Source organism: Oncorhynchus nerka, linkage group LG20 (genome assembly GCF_034236695.1).
Source record: "Oncorhynchus nerka isolate Pitt River linkage group LG20, Oner_Uvic_2.0, whole genome shotgun sequence".
Taxonomy (NCBI): Eukaryota; Metazoa; Chordata; class Actinopteri; order Salmoniformes; family Salmonidae; genus Oncorhynchus; species Oncorhynchus nerka.
This window is the reverse complement of record NC_088415.1, coordinates 13980788-13999913: the sequence shown is the minus strand read 5'-3', so window position 1 is coordinate 13999913 and position 19126 is coordinate 13980788. Positions and strand designations below refer to the sequence as shown.

Sequence of the window (19126 nt, the reverse complement as noted above, 5' to 3'; positions counted from 1 at the left end):
TTATATCCAAACAATAACAGACATATGTGCTGACGGAAATTTGGCTGCAATAGTGACAGGCAGACAATACTTTATTATTAATCTATTACTATACTGTCGATGATGACAGTGCTGTGTGCAATTTACTTCAGTAAAATGTTAAATATTATGTTCATGCCATGAGCACACACCTATGCACAGTGAATGCAGATACAGCGCATCATGCACTGTAAGAAGAAGAGAGATGTGCGCGCTAAAATTAAAAAGTACCACAAGGAAGGTGCTTCTCATCAAAAGACCGCCCATTTACTGGAATGTAGCTAATTCGGAGGAAAGTAGAAGTGGTATATGAATATTAATATAGTTAAATCATGCTACATTGTGATTGGACCACAATTCAAAATACTACCGCTAATGCAGCGATGACTGGATAGGTGCTTCGTGTGGGCGTGTTCACCGTTTTAACCTTAAACAGCAACAAACTTTCTTTGGCCAGACGTGTCAGTTTGTTGTGCAAATTGGTCTTTCTGGGAAGCGCATCTGTCTACAGCAACTTGCTCTGTGTTGGATATTTTGAAAACGGAAGATTCTTCACGGATTAAATTCGAAATGGACATAACCTTGAACTAAATCTACACAACTGTTTTTACTTCGGATACATTCAATTTATAAAAATGTTGGACAAACGTAGTGTTGAGCTGCAATTGGATCAGGAGGATGTCAAAGGAAAAAGCGGTAAGAATTTGGAGGTGCCAGTGCCATATGTTTTTCATTTAATGTCTCATTATGTCTCAATGTATGATTCACGTTTGACTGGAATATCAAGGTTGATCAAGAAAGGAGGTATAGCCAGTACATATATTTGCTTTCACAACAAGCAAGACACATACCTAGTAATGACACAATGTAGTGGACATAGAGACAGTTTCTTACATAGCCTACCTACATTACCTACATTCATTACAACTTTTGACTATGTTTTGATGTATGTTATTTGACGCCACAGGTAAAGAGTCTTTTGAGAAGCATTACCAATTCGGTGCGCTTCTTGGAAGTGGTGGATTTGGGTCCGTCTTTGCTGGTCAACGCATCTCAGATGGTCTGCAGGTACTTACAGCAAAATATTGTATTTTTTTTCTTTCAAGTGACGAGAAAATAGTCAATTAATGATAATAACAAAAATTCAAAACGTGTTTTTAGACTAATTTTTAAAAAAAATGGATATATGAACACTTGTTTTTTTTATCCTTAGGTGGCAATTAAGCAAGTTTCAAGTGACAGAGTGCAGCAATGGGCGCGATTGGTAAGTTTTAAAAAAACGTTATATGATTTAAGATGTGCGTTTATGTCTTGTTGGGGCTTCTGCCAATTGTATATTTTTGTGTGGTTACCATTCGAGTACACCTGAGTCTTGTCATGTGTGGAAACAAAAAGCGGGTATTTCGTGCCCTCTGCTGGAAATCGAAGAGAAACCACATGTTGTTTTTTCATAACCGTGACGTAGTTGTAATATTGTGGAAATTACGTGGTAGGGTTTTTCCTCAAATATATATATATATATTTTGAGGAACTTAATATCAGTACTTACCCTGTCTGGACCAAAAAACAAATGTCAGTATATGTAAAAAAAAATAATACTATTTTTATTCTCATGTGTTTTAGGAACAAGTATATTGATGCTGACCTACTCATAATAAGACTAACCCTCCCTCTGTCTCTCTCTGCCAACAGCCAGATGGACACAACCTGGTTCCCATGGAGATAGCCCTGCTCTTACAGCTGGGGGGTGGTGCAGGGGCAGGACCCTGGCACCATGGGGTGATCAGGATGCTGGACTGGTTTGAGGTGCCAGGACAGGGATTCCTCATCGTGTTCGAAAGACCACAACCCAGTCAGGACCTCTTTGACTTCATCACAGAGCGGGGAGCCCTGGACGAGCCACTTGCACAAAGGTATATTACTGTTTCAAGTCAGTACACTTATTTCACTCACAGGTTGATCATCTCCACTAAGTTTCCATGTTTGGGAGGCTGCTGGATTTTCGGTGCTCATTAATGTGATTTTATATTATATTCTAATTAAGGCTTCTTTTTCCAGGTTCATGCTCCAGATAGTGGAAGCGCTGCGGTTCTGTCAAGCACAGGGGATCGTGCATAGGGATGTGAAGGATGAGAACATTTTAGTCGACACTCGGACAGGAGATGTTAAGATCATTGACTTTGGCTCCGGTGCTCTGCTCAAAGACACTGCTTACACAGAATTTGAGGGTGAGTGAAAAACACTACTTATGATATCCATATGTACCCTTCTAAACTTATTTTAGAAGTATTGATGACTCTTATTTTTTTTTGTTAGTAATGTAACCATCCCTTTCTCTCACTAGGCACCAGAGTGTACAGTCCTCCTGAGTGGATCCAACATCAACACTATCATGCCCGGTCTCTGACTGTCTGGTCACTTGGAGTGCTTCTCTTCGACATGGTTTGCGGGGACATCCCCTTCGAGAGGGACAGAGACATTGTGCAGGCCACGCCAAGTTTCACCAAACGCATTTCAAAAGGTACATTACTACATAGGCCTATTCTTACTATCTGACAACATTTCTAGGGCAATGACAGAACAAATTATGGATTTAATTTCTAAATACAATTCATCATGACTGAACCCCCCCCCCACAGAGTGCCAGTCTTTGGTTCGTTGGTGCCTTGCCTACAGACCAGAAGATCGGCCAAGCTTAGAAGAGATTTTACTCCATCCCTGGATGGAGTCATCTAACGACAGTGGAGACTTGCATGGGGATCACAACTCTTTGCCAAGCCAGTCAAGCCTATGATTCCTGGATACTATTGGGTGGCTAAAGAAACTTCAGATGCCTTTTAAGATCACACTTATCTTATATTTACTGTGCTTAACTTATCAAGTCCCCCTATGGAAAGCTATTTATTTATCATTTTGTGGTGTTGCAATACTATTTTATTTTAATTTGACAAGTATTATACAAAAAATTCTGCACTAATGTACTACCTTAGTACAAAGAAATGTATCACACACTTATCTTGAGCCAAGGCAAACTATATCTAAATTATCTTCATAAGTGTTACAAAACGGCACATTCCATAGTAATATAGACCATATTGGGAAGAGATATGTATGCTTTATTTAAAAAAAAAATAATAATAATTTATGGGTATTTATTTCAATTACTATTTATTTATCTTTAGGGTTGGACTTTCTGTTTACATCAGTTATACTGGAGGCATGTCGAAGTTTCTGATACCATTTGATTCTATTATTTAATGTGATTTGGTTGAGATCACATACTTTTCCATGTGAAGACCTGGTTTTACAGGTTATTTAAGTTACCTCGTTTCAAGAGGAATAGAGGACTACAAAACAACAGTAATCCGGAGCACAATGGATATCTTACATTTTCCATGGATTTTGTCCTGATGGTTTGGTAGTGACACAGGCAAGGCAACATCTCTATGGACACGCAAGTCAGGCTCATACAATGGACTAATTCGCTGGAGCTGAGTAGTCTTGGGAATGGGACATTGACACTGTTTTCTCTGCAAAAGAATATTTGCATATTATTTTGGAACTTTAACGCATTTAGAATGTCAAATAGTATCCAGGATGTAATACTATCCTTCAGGATTGACCTTTAGAATGTCTGTGTAATTGTTTTGTGATGGGCAGGCCTCCAAGGGTTTGTCAACACCACAGCAATGAATCATCCAAGAATGTGTCCAAACCAGAAACTAAACTGGATGATCTTTATCTTGGAGGGAAGTTAAAAATCTGTGCTTCCATTTTCCTTCCTAGGACGTATGTTCTTGTTTTCTGTGGAGTTTGAAGGTTTACCTGAAGTAAATGCCTCAGTGTTTTAACCAGTGACTGTTGTTCAAGACAATAGACAACGTTCAAAACTGGGTGATTTTGACTTTTGTGTTATTTATTTACTTTTTTTCTATTGTTGCAAGTGGAACCCACATGACCAATTGTATGTATATATGTTGTTTAAATGTTGGTGAGACTTCATCATATGCCTTAATCTAAATCCTACCTTAATGATGGGACTGCAATGACAAACATTTTCTCATTCATGACTCAATTTACCCAATGGAAGAGTTAATACATTGAAATCTTGTCATGAAAATTGGATAAAAAAACAAACATAATTCCACTTAATTGTTTAGAACTATCATTGACATAATCATAGTCAATGAGCTGAGGTAGCATAGTCATATTTGTTGTAAATACTTATGTATTGTTTTACACACTGTCAGTTGTCACAAATCTCTTTACATTAAATGAGAATTTCAGGAGACACATTCTGTAAAATTCTTGATTCTTAAGTGTACATAAAGGCTGTCAATGTTTATCTGTACTGTTTGGTTTTCATTAATCATGATTTCACAAGATTAGACTTCACTCATTTAGAGTGCCTTTGTGACAAGTCAAACACGTATAGGAAGGATAGGCCTCCATTTAAAGGGCTTGATAGCAGTTGGAAGTTTGAACCATCACTTAGTTGTTATATCAAAACGAATGACAACATCACTCATAAACAGGTAATGGGGTGTCCCTGACAAAAAAAGATTACCGTTTTGAAACTGCAGTAATGGCAGTCGACTATGGTATTTTGGACACAGTAATTGCAGAATAACTGCAGTGTACTGCAGTTATAATGCACTGTAACTGCAGTTACACTGTAAAACTACTGCATTATATACAACTGCGGGATCATACTGCAGTTATACTGCTCTGTAACTGTGGTTACAATGCAAAATTACAGCAGTAAAAAAACGATGGGATCATACTGCAGTTAAACTGCACTGACTGCAATATTTTTTTGTAAACGGCAAGGCAACCACAGGGCAGAATGGTTTAGTACCTCGCCCTGTGGGCAAGCACCAGTACTGTGTGTGAAAGGAAGTTATGTGACTGTTGGTTGACACTTTTGGGATATTTAAGAAACTTGAGGATCGTATAAATTGGTATGGGTCCATTAGAGGATCAATTTTAAGATCCCAGTCTGTCCTGGCTGTACAATGATCAACCAACCCTATACAGCATATCAAACGTGGTTTCTCTCATCAAAGACAGGCGGACCATTAGTTGATACTTTCTTTCACAGCTCGAGTGCAATGCTGCCGTAGCCTATAATTTGAGTCTGGCGTAATCATTTTAGGCTAATGTTGAAATACAGTAGTCGTCTCTATGGTCTCCAGAAGATGAGGACACTAATGGCGGTTAATTGGCGAGTTCGTTTTGTTTGCATCGACGGGATTTGCACATTTTAGACCATTCCATTGGTCCTATCAGTACCACCGAACGACGGAGAGGCTGTCCCTCAACTCAACAACCAATAGGATCATCTGTACTGGAAGCTCTGGGGGTTTTGTGAATGTGCCAGCGAACAAGGAAATGATTGTGAAGTAAAAACGAAAAACAACATATCAGTGTTTTAATCGTAACGTGGAATGGCTCAGCTAGTGGAGTTGGGAATCCTAGCACTCGTTGTCAGTTGACGTGTGAAAGGGGCTGCAACAGCAATTGGATGCAAGCTAGCTACCAGTGCTAAATTAGCTAACATTAGGTGAAAGTCAAAAGCAAGGAATTAGCTCACTGGCTAGGTGACAACACATTCCAGTTCACATAACGTCAATGCCAACATGGCAGGGGGCAACAACAACGGCCAAGGGACAGGAGTTGGAGAGGAGAAGACAGCCTCTCCTAGACAGAGTGAAGGTACAACTATATTTTGTTCAGCTGCTAGTTAGCATGATGTTTAGCAGACTGTACTGTGTTGATTTGCTATCCATGTTAGCTCATTTAGCTAACGTTAGCTAACTAACTATACAGCTACAGCAGTGTCAGTCAATGTATCCGGTGGCTCGTATCTAGCTATTTTAAAATAGCTACCTAGTTCATTAATAAAGTATCCAGGCAGAGGATATGGCCTATTATTCAGCGTATATATATATATATATATATGTGTGTGTCTGACTCTGAAAGTTGCATTCAAAACGTTAGCTATAGCCTCTTTCATGCATTGAGCCTGTGTGTGTTGTAACTTTGGTGATGTGGAACTTGTCTTTCTCTTCTTTTTTTTTTTACAGCCAGGTGAGGGTGGGGTCAGAAACTCCTCACACCTGTTTGAATTAGCTGCGCCTTAATGTAACATATGAATCAACCAACCAAACAAGTCAGACAACTAGTAGGAAAATGTGAAAAGAGTAGTCCTTTATCGTACAGTAGGCAGATATTAATAATTGTAAACTGGGTAGTTCGAGCCCTGGATGCTAATTGGCTGACAGCCGTAGTTTATCAGATCTTATACCAACGGGAATGACAAAGCATTTATTTGTATTGCTCTAATTACATTGGTAACTCGTTTATGATAGCAATAAGCCATCTTGGGGGTTTGTGGTATATGGCCAATACCACGGCTAAGGGCTGTATCCATGCACTCCGAGTTGCGTCTTATGTAAGAACAGCCCTGAGCTGTAGTATATTGGCTGTATACCACACCCCCTCGGTCCTTATTACTTATTAAACAATGAACGGTTTAAATCAGCACAGTAGTTTATTATAATAATAATAATAATAATATGTTGTTTGCTTTTGAAAGTAAAAGTCAAATTGAAAACATTGGCATTGTTGAATTCAATTTTCATAATAGCAAGCTAGGACTGATGTTTTGGTTAGCTAAACTAGCAAGTCATTTTGTTTGGATACAAAGGCAACAACTGTAGCTATCTGGTAAACATGCCAGCTATCTACTTCAGTGCATGTTGAACACATTTCTAGCTGCAAATGTGTTAAATTATAGCCATGGTATTTAAGTGATAATGCCTGAGAAGCCGGTGTTTTGAGGATATATTGGCACGGTGTTGTTACGCCTGAGATGGCAAACCGTACCAATATATCCTCCAAACACCGGATTCGAGGGCATTATCACTTTTATACAACATATTCAAATAACGATTGACATATTTTCATAAACATTATTTGGATTAATATCTTCCTTCCACAAGTTATAGTCCCTATTACATCTAGGGTTGCAACCCAAGCCGGCTGGTCATTTGTTCTATCAGTTCAGTTGCCAGAGACGGGACCCACTCTTTTTGTTCTGCATCTATGGACGTGACACAGTCGGCCATATTGGCTGTCAACGTTCTTATCCCTTGCTATCAAATAAACGTAACAATCCAAGTTTTGTCCCAACCACACCATATTCCTGCCGAATTAGACACCGGGCTGCCATTAGACCACGCAAGACTTCTTAACACATAATCTACCTGTGTTTACACAGCAGGAAAATGGTACAGTTTGGACAAAAGTTGGATTCAGATGTTTTATTATTTTAATTTTTTTATTTAAAATTGTACCCCCTTTTCTCCCCAAGTCCGTGGTATCCAATTGTTTGTAATTACTATCTTGTCTCATCGCTACATCTCCTGTACTGGCTCGGGAGAGGTGAAGGTCGAAAGCCATGCGTCCTCCGAAACACAACCGCACTGCTTCTTAACACAGCGCACATCCAACCCGGAAGCCAGCTGCACCAATGTGTCTGAGAAAACACCGTGCACCTGGCTACCTTGGTTAGCCTGCACTGCGCCGACCCGCCACAGGGGTCGCTGGTGCGCGATGAGACAAGGATATCCCTACCGGCCAAACCCTCCCTAACCCGGACAACGCTAGGCCAATTGTGCGTTGCCCCACGGACCTCCCGGTCACGGCCGGCTGCGACAGAGCCTGGGCGCAAACCCAGAGTCTCTGGTGGTACAGCTAGCGCTGCGATGCAGTGCCCTAGACCACTTCGCGACCCGGGAGGCCCAGATGTTTATTTGATAGCTAGGAACAACTTCACGTTATGTCTGATAAGTAAAATCCTTAGAGATTATACATATGGTTTTGTTGACAGGAAACTTTTTTGGGGGGTGACGACGGAGGGGTTCCAACCAATACACAGACTCCCGAAGTTGTCCCAAAGCTATGCTCTGCCTATGTCTTGTGAGAATAGATTTTCATCTGGTTCAACTGACTTGGATTTTCAGCTATGCATGCAAAGTAGTCTAATGATGTCATCTGATGTTGTCTTCTTACTACAGTGAACAGAAAGCTGAAATACATCAGTTTGGCCATCCTTGTTGTCCAGAATGCCTCTCTCATCCTCAGCATTCGCTATGTCCGTACGCTGCCCGGTGATCGTTTCTTCACCACCTCTGCAGTGGTTATGGCAGAGGTGCTCAAAGTACTTACCTGCCTTCTCATCATTTTATTCCAGAGAAAAGGTAAGCCTCAATTATTGAATATTGAAACCCCCTAAGGTTGATGTCCGCGCCTGTACGGAAATTTAATTAGCATAATACAAAATCCCCAATAAAAATCTGCCCATTTAAGCTCTAGATATGTTTTTTTTTTTGTATTGGATGCATCTCAATCCTCTACATCCGTCTGTCTCACTTCCGCCGGCAGAGCTGGAGCGGTGTTTGTCAGACCATGAGACATCACGAAAATCGGTGTTCTCATAATTGTCTGAACAGTTTGGCCTACAAACTATGGAGAACAGATGAGACTCTCACGAACACAAAAGGGTGTACTCTGTTTTGCACTACGACCCCCACAAGCGTCTTGAGACTTATCTGAAGTCGGTACAGCCGATCTGCCCACTTCTGTCTGATCAGTTTGGGCTACAGAACTAATATGACGCCTCTGGGTAAAGGTGAGACTCACACATGTGCAGTGCATTCAGAAAGTATTCTGACCCCTTCCCCTTTTCCACATGTTGTTATTTTACAGCCTTATTCTAACATGGGTTAAACAATTATTAATCTACACACAATACCCTATAATGACAAAGCAAAAAGTGTTTTTTAAACATTTTTGCAAATGTATTAAAAATTAAAAGATACCTTATTATTACATAAGTCCCTTTGCTATGAGACTCGAAATTGAGCTAAGGTGAATCTTGTTTCCATTGATCGTCCTCCATTGATCATATTTCTACAACTTGATTAGAGTCCACCTGTGGTAAATTTAATTGGACATGATTTGGAAAGGTCCCACAGTTCATAGTTTTTGCTCTGACGTGCACTAAGCCATGAGGTTGAAGGAATGGTCCGTAGATCTCAGACAGGATTGTGTCGAGTCACAGATTTGGGGAAGGTTACCAAAACATTTCTGCAGCATTGAAAGTCCCCAAGAACACGGTGGCCTCCCTCATTCTTAAATGGAAGAAGTTTGAAACCACCAAGATACTTCCTAGAGCTGGCCACCCGGCTAAACTGAGCAATCGGGGGAGAAGGGCCTTGGTCAGGGAGGTGACCAAGAACCAGATGGTCAGTCTGACAGAGCTAAATACTTCTCTTTGGAGATAGGAGAACATTCCAGATGCGCAACCATCTCTGCAGCACTCCCCCAATCAGGTGTTTATGGTGGAGTGGCGAGACGAAAGCCACTCCTCATTAAAAGGCACATGACAGCCCCCTTAGAGTTTGCCAAAAGGCAGCTAAAGACTCTCAGACCATGAGAAACGAGATCCTCTGGTCTGATGAAACCAAGATTGAACTCTTTGGCCTGAATACCAAGTGTCACATCTGGAGGAAACCTGGCACCATCCCTACGGTGAAGCATGGTGGTGGCAGCATCATGCTGTATTTATTTAGTTTTGCGGCAGGGACTGGGAGACTAGTCAGGATCGAGAGAAATATGAACGGAGAAAAGGAGAGATCCTTGTTGAAAACCTGCTCCAGAGCACTCAGGACCTCAGACTGGGGCGAAGGTTCACCTTGCAACAGGACAACGACCCTAAGCACACAGCTAAGACAATGCAGGAGTGCCTTCGGGACAAGTCTCTGAATTTCCTTGACTGGCTCAGCTAGAGCCCGGACTTGAACCCGATCAAACATCTCTGGAGAGACTGGAAAATAGTTGTGCAGCAACGCTCCCCATCCAACCTGACAGAGCTTGAGAGGATCTGCAGAGAAGAATGGATAAAACTCCCCAAATACAGGTGTGCCAAGCTTGTAGCGTCATACCCAATAAAACCCAAGGCTGTAATCGCTGCCAAAGGTGCTTCAACAAAGTACTAAATCATTTTAAATGTTTTGTTTAATTATACTTCAAGGGGTCTTAAAATTCTAAATCAAATAGCAAAATGATGCTTGGTTTGACCAGTATTAAACATTCCATATAGCTTAGTCGAATGGGTTAATGTGTGTAATGGGGATTTTCAGTTGAACCAAGGAGCGAAGTCATTGTTAATATCATACAGAAATGTTTTACAAAAATTCAGGGAGAACACCTCCAGAGCAGAAGCAAAGAACATGAATTGGAGACAGGCCCTTAATACTGTAATCAGTACCCAATGTTCTCCAAACATCAGCCTGAGAATCTTGTACAAAGTCAAAACAAAAGACAGTGACTTTGCCAGCTGCTGTAGAATCGGTGTTCATAATGTCATCAATACAATAATAATCAGTGTGTCCTGGGTCCTTGTACCTTCAGTAGCCCTGACGTCAATCACTATCAAACGGCATAACATCCCATAACATTCGGTAACAATTCTGCTACTGACCATCAACCAGTACACAAATGAATATAGCACTGGAAGCATTGTTAATTACTCTTAACTGAATATGAACTTTATTCATCTTAAATATTTCAATTTACATTGTGTTTACTGCAGAAACATTTTGGCATTGTTTTTAAAGTTCAATACTTGGCTAATTTGTGTTGTCAATACACATGACCTACCTGCAAAATGTAAATGTGGTGGTCTGCATTTTCACCTGTCTCTTACAATCAACTCGCTCTCTCCCTCTCCCAGGAAACCTAAAGGAGTTTATTGTATTGCAGTACAACTCCATTGTCATCCAATACAAGGACACGCTTAAACTGGCTGTCCCAGCCCTCATCTATACCTTGCAGAACAACCTCCAGTATGTGGCTATCTCCAATTTACCAGCAGCTACTTTCCAGGTTAGTTGCTCTGGCTGCCCGGTAATGAGATATGTTTCTTCTAGCGTCGCATCCTTGATTATGATATCTCATAGCACATCACTTTACCACAAGCATAAACCCCTTGAGTACCCCACAATAGCCTATAATGACATTTTTTGTTTTGTTTCCCATACCCTCCTGTAAGCCATTAAAAAAAAAAAAGTTTTAATGATTTTAGTCTGCAATATGCAAAATGTATGTTAGATGCTGTTTGGTTTAATGAATGTTGTGGTTATTTCTCCAGGTGACCTACCAGCTGAAAATTCTGACCACAGCTCTTTTTTCTGTGCTGATGCTGCGGAAGAGCCTATCACGGATTCAGTGGCTGTCCCTGCTCCTGCTGTTCGCTGGGGTTGCTATCGTACAGCTGGAGCAGGAAGGAAAACAGAAGGAGACTACAGTCACTGGACCGAGCCAGAACTATGCCAAAGGACTGGTGGCAGTGATAGTGTCCTGCCTCTCCTCTGGCTTTGCTGGAGTGTACTTTGAGAAAATCCTTAAGGGCAGCTCAGCCTCTGTGTGGATGAGGAACATCCAGCTGGGCATATTTGGCACTCTACTAGGCCTGTTGGGCATGTGGTGGAACGATGGCCTTGCCATTGCAGAGAAGGGCTTCCTGTTTGGGTACACACCCATGGTGTGGGGCGTCATCTTTAACCAGGCTTTTGGGGGTTTACTGGTGGCGGTGGTAGTGAAGTACGCAGACAACATCCTGAAGGGGTTCGCCACTTCCTTTTCCATCATCGTCTCCACTGTCGTCTCTGTCTACCTCTTTGGGTTCCACGTGGACCTCCTCTTCACTCTGGGTGCTGGTCTGGTCATTGGAGCCGTCTATATGTATAGTCTGCCCAAAGCAGCTGCTCCCTCCCCGTCTACTGCTACCCTCTCCTCTTCCAGCCACAGTCTGGCCGACGGCGCTGGAGACTCGGAGACGGAAGCTTTCCTCCCAAAGTCAGTCCTGGTGAAATGAGCGCTCTGCAATCCTGTCTGTCCTTCTCTTCTTCCTTTCAAATCTCATTATTTTTCCATCTGGACTAAAACAAACTTTGCCTTCCATCTTTATCTTTCTGCTACTTATATTTAATTTGGGAACTTCATATCAATAGATTTTTTTGATACAAACGGAAGGGGTACGGCATCGCTGTATTTTAGTTCTGTAGATAGCCCAAGGTTGTTATTCCTCAGACTACCCATCAGTTTATTCTGCCTATAATGGAATGGGTAGCCAGAGATTTTAACTCTGTTTTCGTGCAGTAGTCTGCTAAGTTACAATACTTTTTGAAAGCACGAGGGTGAAGTATGAAAACTTGCGATATTCTGTTCATGTTAATCATGCCTCTGGGAATATCTTTGCTTTCAATACTTAGTTCTCTACAGACCCCTCTTTGCCTTAAACAATGTATTTTTAATCAAAAGAAAGCCTTACCACATATCCAGATGACTTGCCAGAGGACTTAAAATACAGCTGCAACTTTAGTTTGTGCAACTTTAGTTTTTTCAAATTGAAGTTATGGTCTTCAAGAAACCTAGTTACTTGGATACAACTCTTTAGACAGAGTCTGGCCATTCTACCATAAAGGCCTGATTAGTGGAGTACTGCAGAGATGGTTGTCCATCTGAACTAATGGAATATAGTTGAAAGACTTCCAATTGGCATGGCGACTTTATAAATGTCTATAAACCTAGAAACTGAAAAAGAGTTTGAGGTGTTCTGGAATTAATGTATTTCTGTCTGCTCTCGCTTGAGCTCCTCAGGTGTAGACCCAACTAATCGAATCCCATCCTAACGGCGCCTAAAAGGGAGGCTAGTTTAGGGTGGGCCCGGCTAGTTTGGGCACCACCTGAGCTAATGGTCATGCTGTGCCTTTTCTCTTTCATTTGTACAGTAATGATATCATTTGTTGACAAAAGTTGAAAAATGCATAAATAATATCACATTTATAATTTCATTTTTTGCTTCGACTAATTGTGACAGGTTTGTGGAAATATGCTCATGCTCATGTTTATACACAAACTGTTCTCTGAGATGTCTTCTTTTTTTAAAAGATATCAACTAGAGTTGATGGAATGTTTTAATGTTTTTTGTCAAAGTGGAAAGTGTTTGTCCCTGAGCAAAAAAACACAGAGTAAACTGGACAAGTATCAAATGATAAAGCATTAGTTGTGGGTGTTTTTTTTACACTCAAGTCTGCTTTATTATCATATTAAATGAAGGAGCTTTTCTCTTTAAATCAAAGTTAAATCCCAATGTTACCAGAGAATATTGAGCATACTTGCTTAGATTTTGCAAGAATGGTTTCTTTAAAATCATCAAGCTGACAAGGACAATATACTGTATTTTTCGGCAGCTAAAATCCTATTGTCATGAATTGGTTTATTTCGTTTTTGTTTACTTTCAGGCTGTTGATGTAGGGTTAGAAATTCAGATACAGCTGCTCATAGTCTTTTGACCTACAGCCAATTCATATCATTTAAAATGCATAAACAAGTAGACCTTTATATATAATTCTATCTTAAGTCTGGGTGAGTATCATTGACATTAAACAAATGAATTGATAGACTTATTAAATGCAGTTTGAAAATGCTTTACAAATGGAATTCATAAAGGGAGGTGATATTTCTCACAATTTGTTTTTCAATGTGAAATATCAGGGGGAAAAACTAATTGATACAGTTTAGATCAAGAAAAGTATTTATCTGAATTTTTTTTTACTATGTTCATGACTTAGCTATTTCTGTACACTCTCAGACAAAAGCATATTTTATTTAGTCATCAACATTTTACTACAGTATCCCCATGCCTTTTGGCCTCTGAGAAATGACCTGACCACCATATGCTAGAATAATTAATGAACACTTACATGTTACCTATTTAAGTTACCTAAGAAATAGTATCTGGTTTCAGTATGATGAGGTTATCGTTGTGTTCCTCCTCAAAGACTATTAGCAGCTGTTCAATATGGGATGAATTTGTTTGCGTTCATTGCCTTCAATGTTGACACAGAGCCACTGGCCTCTACTTGGTGTCTTATTGTCCCACATCACTGTTCAGCGTTGGATGCATTTATATCTGTGTGATATGAAATGAACTTATGAAGAAAAAGATAGTTATCATGGTTAGTTTGCACTTTTTACGAATGCCTCTGTACAAATAATACTTCTTTTAGTAAAACTTTTATAAAACTGGAGCTGGTATCCATCCCTCTGGATTTTGTCTTAATTCATGTATACTGAACAAGAATATAAACGCAACATGCAACAATTTCAATGCTTTTACTGAGTTAAAGTTCATATAAGGAAACAAGTCAATTGAAATAAATTCATTAGGCTCTAATCTATGGATTTCACATGAATGGGCAGGGGCGCAGCCATGGGTGGGCCTGTGAGGGCATATAGGCCCACCCACTGGGGAGCCAGGCTCAGCCAATCAGAATGAGTTTTTCCCCTCAAAAAAAGGCTTTATTACAGAAAGAAATGCTCCTCAGTTCCATCAGCTGTCCGAGTAGCTGGTCTCTGATGATCCCGCAGGTGAAGAAGCTGGACGTGGAGGTCCTGGGCTGGCGTGGTTACACGTGATCTGTGGTTGTGAGGCCGGTTGGACGAACTGCCAAATTCAATAAAATTACGTTGGAGGCGGCTTATGGTAGAGAAATTAACATTACATTCTCTGGCAATAGCTCTGGTGGACATTCCTGCAGTCTGCATTCTAAATGCACGCTCCCTCAACTTGAGATATCTGTTGTACGATGTTGTGTGACAAAACTGCGCATTTTAGAGTGGCCTTTTATTGTCCCCAGCACAAGCTGCACCTGTGGAATGATCATGCTGTGTAATCAGCTTCTTGATATGCCCCACATGTCAGATGGATGGATTATCTTGGCAAAGGAGAAATACTCATGAAGAGGGATAAAAACAAATTTGTGCACAAAATTTGAGAGAAAAAAGCTTTTTGTCTATATGGAACATTTCTGGGATCTTTTATTTCGGCTCATGAAACATGGGACCAAAACTTTACATGTTGCGTTTATAATTGTGTTTAGTATAATTGTAATGTAAGTACAAAATCCTGTGTCCCTTTATAAGTAGAGCTAACACAATGTTAACATTGTAATATTACACTTGGTGCAGAGCACCACCAGAAGTGTTATCACCGTGATCCAGTGCACTATTGCATCCGTTTAAGTCATAAGGCCGTTCTTATCCCTGCATCTTTTTCCAACGAAGAATTATCGCCTGTAGTGACAAAGATGTCGAGAGATGCTATTGTCCATCAACGTTAAAAGACAACTATCCCAGTCAAACCAGTAACATTGGCTTGCCTACACTTTTTTCATGCTAAACTGGGAGTGAGAGACAAGTGAATATCAGGGGGGGGGGGGGGGGGTCAGGATAAACATCAGTCAACCATTTTTGTCAGAAGTGATACAGTACACTGCCTTTAAGAGTTTTTGACTTACAGTACCAGCCAAAAGTTTGGACACACCTACTCATTCAAGGGTTTTTCTTTATTTTTTACTATTTTCTACATTGTAGAATAATGGTGAAGACAAACTATGAATTAACACATGGAATCATGTAGTAACCAAAAGTGTTAAACAAATTAAAATATTTTAGATTCTTCAAAGTAGCCACCCTTTGCCTAGACAGTTTTCCACACACTCAGCCAGCTTCATGTGGAACGCTTTTCCAACAGTCTTGAAGGAGTTCCCACATATGCTGAGCACTTGATGGCTGCTTTTCCTTCAATCTGTGGTCCAACTCATCCCAAACCATCTCAAATGAGTTGAGGTCGGGTGATTGTGGAGGCCAGATCATCTGATACAGCACTCCATCACTCTCCTTCTTGGTAAAATAGCCCTTACACAGCCTGGAGGTGTGTTTTGGGTCATTGTCCTGTTGAAAAACAAATGATAGTAACCCTAAGTGCAAACCAGATGGGATGGCATATCGCTGCAGAATGCTGTGGTAGCCATGCTGGTTCAGTGTGCCTTGAATTCTAAATAAATCACAGACAGTCACCAGCAAATCACTATCACACCACCTCCATGTTCCACGTTACGAACCACACATGCAGAGATAATCCGTTCACCGACTGCATCTCACAAAGACATGGCGGTTGGAACCAAAAATCTCAAATTTGGACTCAGATCAGACCAAAGGACAGATTTCCACCGGTCTAATGTCCATTGCTTGTGTTTCTTGGCCCAAGCAAGTCTCTTCTTATTGGTGTCCTTTAGTAGTGGTTTCTTTGCAGCAATTCGACCATGAATGCCTGATTCATGCAGTCTCCTCTGAACAGTTGATGTTGAGGTGTCTGTTACTTGAACTCTGTGAAGCATTTATTTGGGCTGCAATTTCTGAGGCTGGTAACTAATGAACTTATCCTCTACAGCAGAGGTAATGTCTACCTTTCCTGTGGCGGTCCGCATGAGAGCGAGTTTCATCATAGCGCTTGATGGTTTTTGCGACTGCACTTGAAGAAGCTTTCAAAGTTCTTGAAATGTTCCTGATTTCCTGACCTCCATGTCTTAAAGTAATGATTGACTGTAATTTCTCTTTGCTTATTTGAGCTGTTATTGCCATAATATGGACTTGGTCTTTTACCAAATAAGACTATCTTGTCACAACACAACTGAATGTCTCAAACGCATTAAGGAAAGAAATTCCACAAAATTGACTTAACAAGGCACATCTGTTAATTCTAATGAAAAACGGTGGCTAATTTGAAGAATCTCAAATATAAAATATATTTTGATTTGTTGAACACTTTTTTGGTTACTACATGATTCCATATGTATAAAGAAAACCCCTGGAATGAGTAGGTGTGTCCAAACTTTTGACTGGTACTGTATATATATATATGTATATTCAGTGTTTGAGCTTTTCGCGACCCTATTTTCAGAGCTGTAAGATATACAGTTCTAAAGTTCTCCCCAGGGAGAATGTTTATTTTCACATTCGTTCATGTGAGACAATAACATGTTATTTTTTTTGATACGGTTATAGTATTAGCTTAGGACAGAACAAAGATCTCTTCTTGAAAACAATATCTGACTGGTGCTTTGTGTTCCATTTTCTCTCTGTTCCTAGGGCCTCTGAAAAGGAAAAAGGATGCTAAGAAAGTGCTTCACGTCTGAAGACATACCATCCCTGCATCTCATGCCAAAGTGATGTTGAAAGGAAAATTATTACAAATGCCTTCTATTCATTTAATTGAAATTCCTATACTAGCAGATCTGTTGGAGATGTTTGCCTCGGTTGCGAATGGGTATTGTATGAAGAGAATTACATTATCTTTTAATCATGCTTAATTTACATGTAACAGATCAGGAGTTGAAACTTCCTTTGTCGAAAATATTTCCTTACACTGTTGCCTTACTATTTATCTAACATTAACATGAGTTCTTGTTAAAAAATATTTTTCTGCTCCGTATCTACCCATTTATAACAAGTATTATTTAATCCCCATGAGATGGTTGAATAGTGTTTAATTATTAGTTGCATTATGTGTGTGGTGCATTGAAACACTAATATCAGCCTTTAATGTAAATCTATCACGGCCTATATTTAACTTTTTTTTTTAAATGTTGATGTGTTTGTTCAACACCCAGCTAAGCAAAACTGAAAATGTGTTGAAAGTAAGGGCAGCAGGTAGCCTAGTCGTTTAGAGGGTTGGGCCAGTAACCGGAAGGTCGCTGGTTCGAATCTGTAGCCGATTAGGGGGGGAATCTGTCGATGTGCCCTTGAGCAAGGCACTTAGCTCTAATTATTCCTGTTAGTTGCTCTGGATAAGAGCATCTGCTAAATAAATGTATATGTGTTGACTTTTATTTGGGTTGAAGACAGTCCATGATCATTTGGCGCCCTCTACTGAACAATATTTTTTATGTCAGCTTTGAATGTTTTTTATTTAACCTTTTATTTAAATAGGTAAATCGGTGAAGAACAAATTCGTATTTACAATGACGGTCTACCAAAAGGCAAAAGGCCTCCTGCAGGGACGGGGATTAAAAATATAGGACAAAACACACATCACGACAAGAGAGACACAACAACATTACATAAAGAGAGACCTAAGACAACAACATAGCATGGCAGCAACACCATATTACAACATGGTAGCAAAACACATGGCAGCAGCACAAAACACGGTACAAACATTATTGGGCACAGACAACAGTTAAAGGGCAAGGTAGAGACAACAATACTTTACACGAAGCAGCCACAACGGTCAGTAAGTGTCCATGATTGAGTCTTTGAATGAAGAGATGGAAATAAAACTGTCCAATTTGAGTGTTTATTGCTGCTCGTTCCAGTCACTAGCTGCAGCGAACTGAAAAGAGGAGCGACCCAGGTGCTTTGAAGACCAAGCACTTGTATGAGGTGACTACCTCAAGCTCTAAACCCTGAGAGGTAATAATCACACCGGTGTGGTCGGGCGTTTTTAATGTTAATGCACACGACAAAATCATGATTTGGGAGACGTGTGTGTAATTATTGCCTAATAACTATGTATGAAATTAAATAACTGTCCTAGTTTGTCATGCAAATTGAAAATATTTGACAAAATTGTCAATGTTGGTTAAAGCTTACTCAGATAAACATGCTTAGATGTCAAAATATTTTCTTTGCCTTTTATTTAATGATATGTAATGTATTAGTAAAAAAACAAAAACATATTTCTTCACTTACCAGACCATTTTAGTTGACAAGAGGGCCCACTAGCATGTTATGGAAGGATACAAACCTCTAAAATGGTCGTCACTAGTTACCACAGCCACAAAGTCATAATTCCCGCCCATTTCTACAACGTATCTTCTTAAAATGTGATTTTAAACGAACCTTATGCCTAACCCTAACCTTAAATTACGACCAAAAAGTACATTTTTGTTTTCATGAATTTGTACGAAAAAGCATTTGTGGCTGTGGTAAAAGTGGAAACCTTCTAAAATAGATTAGATTGCCCAACTTCGTTTTATGGACTTTTGATCTGTGCCCTCTTTCACCAAGCAGATGTGAAGTCTTGTGCTTTAACTGACCTTAGACAAAGATGATCTATATCATATCTGGAATGCATCTCTGACTCAACTATACTGTAGTATGGGGCAATTTAACCTTTACCCCCGTCTCATGA

At 40.1% G+C, this 19126-nt stretch overlaps 2 protein-coding genes and 1 long non-coding RNA gene across 3 annotated transcripts; 2 read left to right on the top strand and 1 right to left on the bottom strand.

Annotated features, from left to right (window-relative positions):
- Positions 1–455: 455 nt before the first annotated feature.
- On the top strand, positions 456–4363 carry pim2 (Pim-2 proto-oncogene, serine/threonine kinase). Its single transcript, XM_029621429.2, has 7 exons — positions 456–714; positions 986–1086; positions 1232–1282; positions 1711–1931; positions 2077–2246; positions 2363–2539; positions 2658–4363. The coding sequence occupies exons 1-7, from the start codon at positions 654–656 to the stop codon at positions 2810–2812; spliced, it is 936 nt and encodes a 311-aa protein (XP_029477289.1). The 5' UTR covers positions 456–653; the 3' UTR covers positions 2813–4363.
- Positions 4364–5061: 698 nt separating this feature from the next.
- Positions 5062–17822, top strand: slc35a2 (solute carrier family 35 member 2). The gene is made up of 5 exons (XM_029621425.2): positions 5062–5733; positions 8100–8282; positions 10820–10971; positions 11237–11943; positions 17083–17822. The coding sequence occupies exons 1-5, from the start codon at positions 5658–5660 to the stop codon at positions 17108–17110; spliced, it is 1146 nt and encodes a 381-aa protein (XP_029477285.1). The 5' UTR covers positions 5062–5657; the 3' UTR covers positions 17111–17822.
- LOC135562826 (uncharacterized) lies at positions 12283–19062 on the bottom strand. Its single transcript, XR_010460128.1, has 2 exons — positions 18685–19062; positions 12283–14596 (listed from the first exon to the last, which is right to left on the bottom strand). It is a non-coding gene; the product is annotated as an uncharacterized LOC135562826 (long non-coding RNA).
- Positions 19063–19126: the final 64 nt, after the last annotated feature.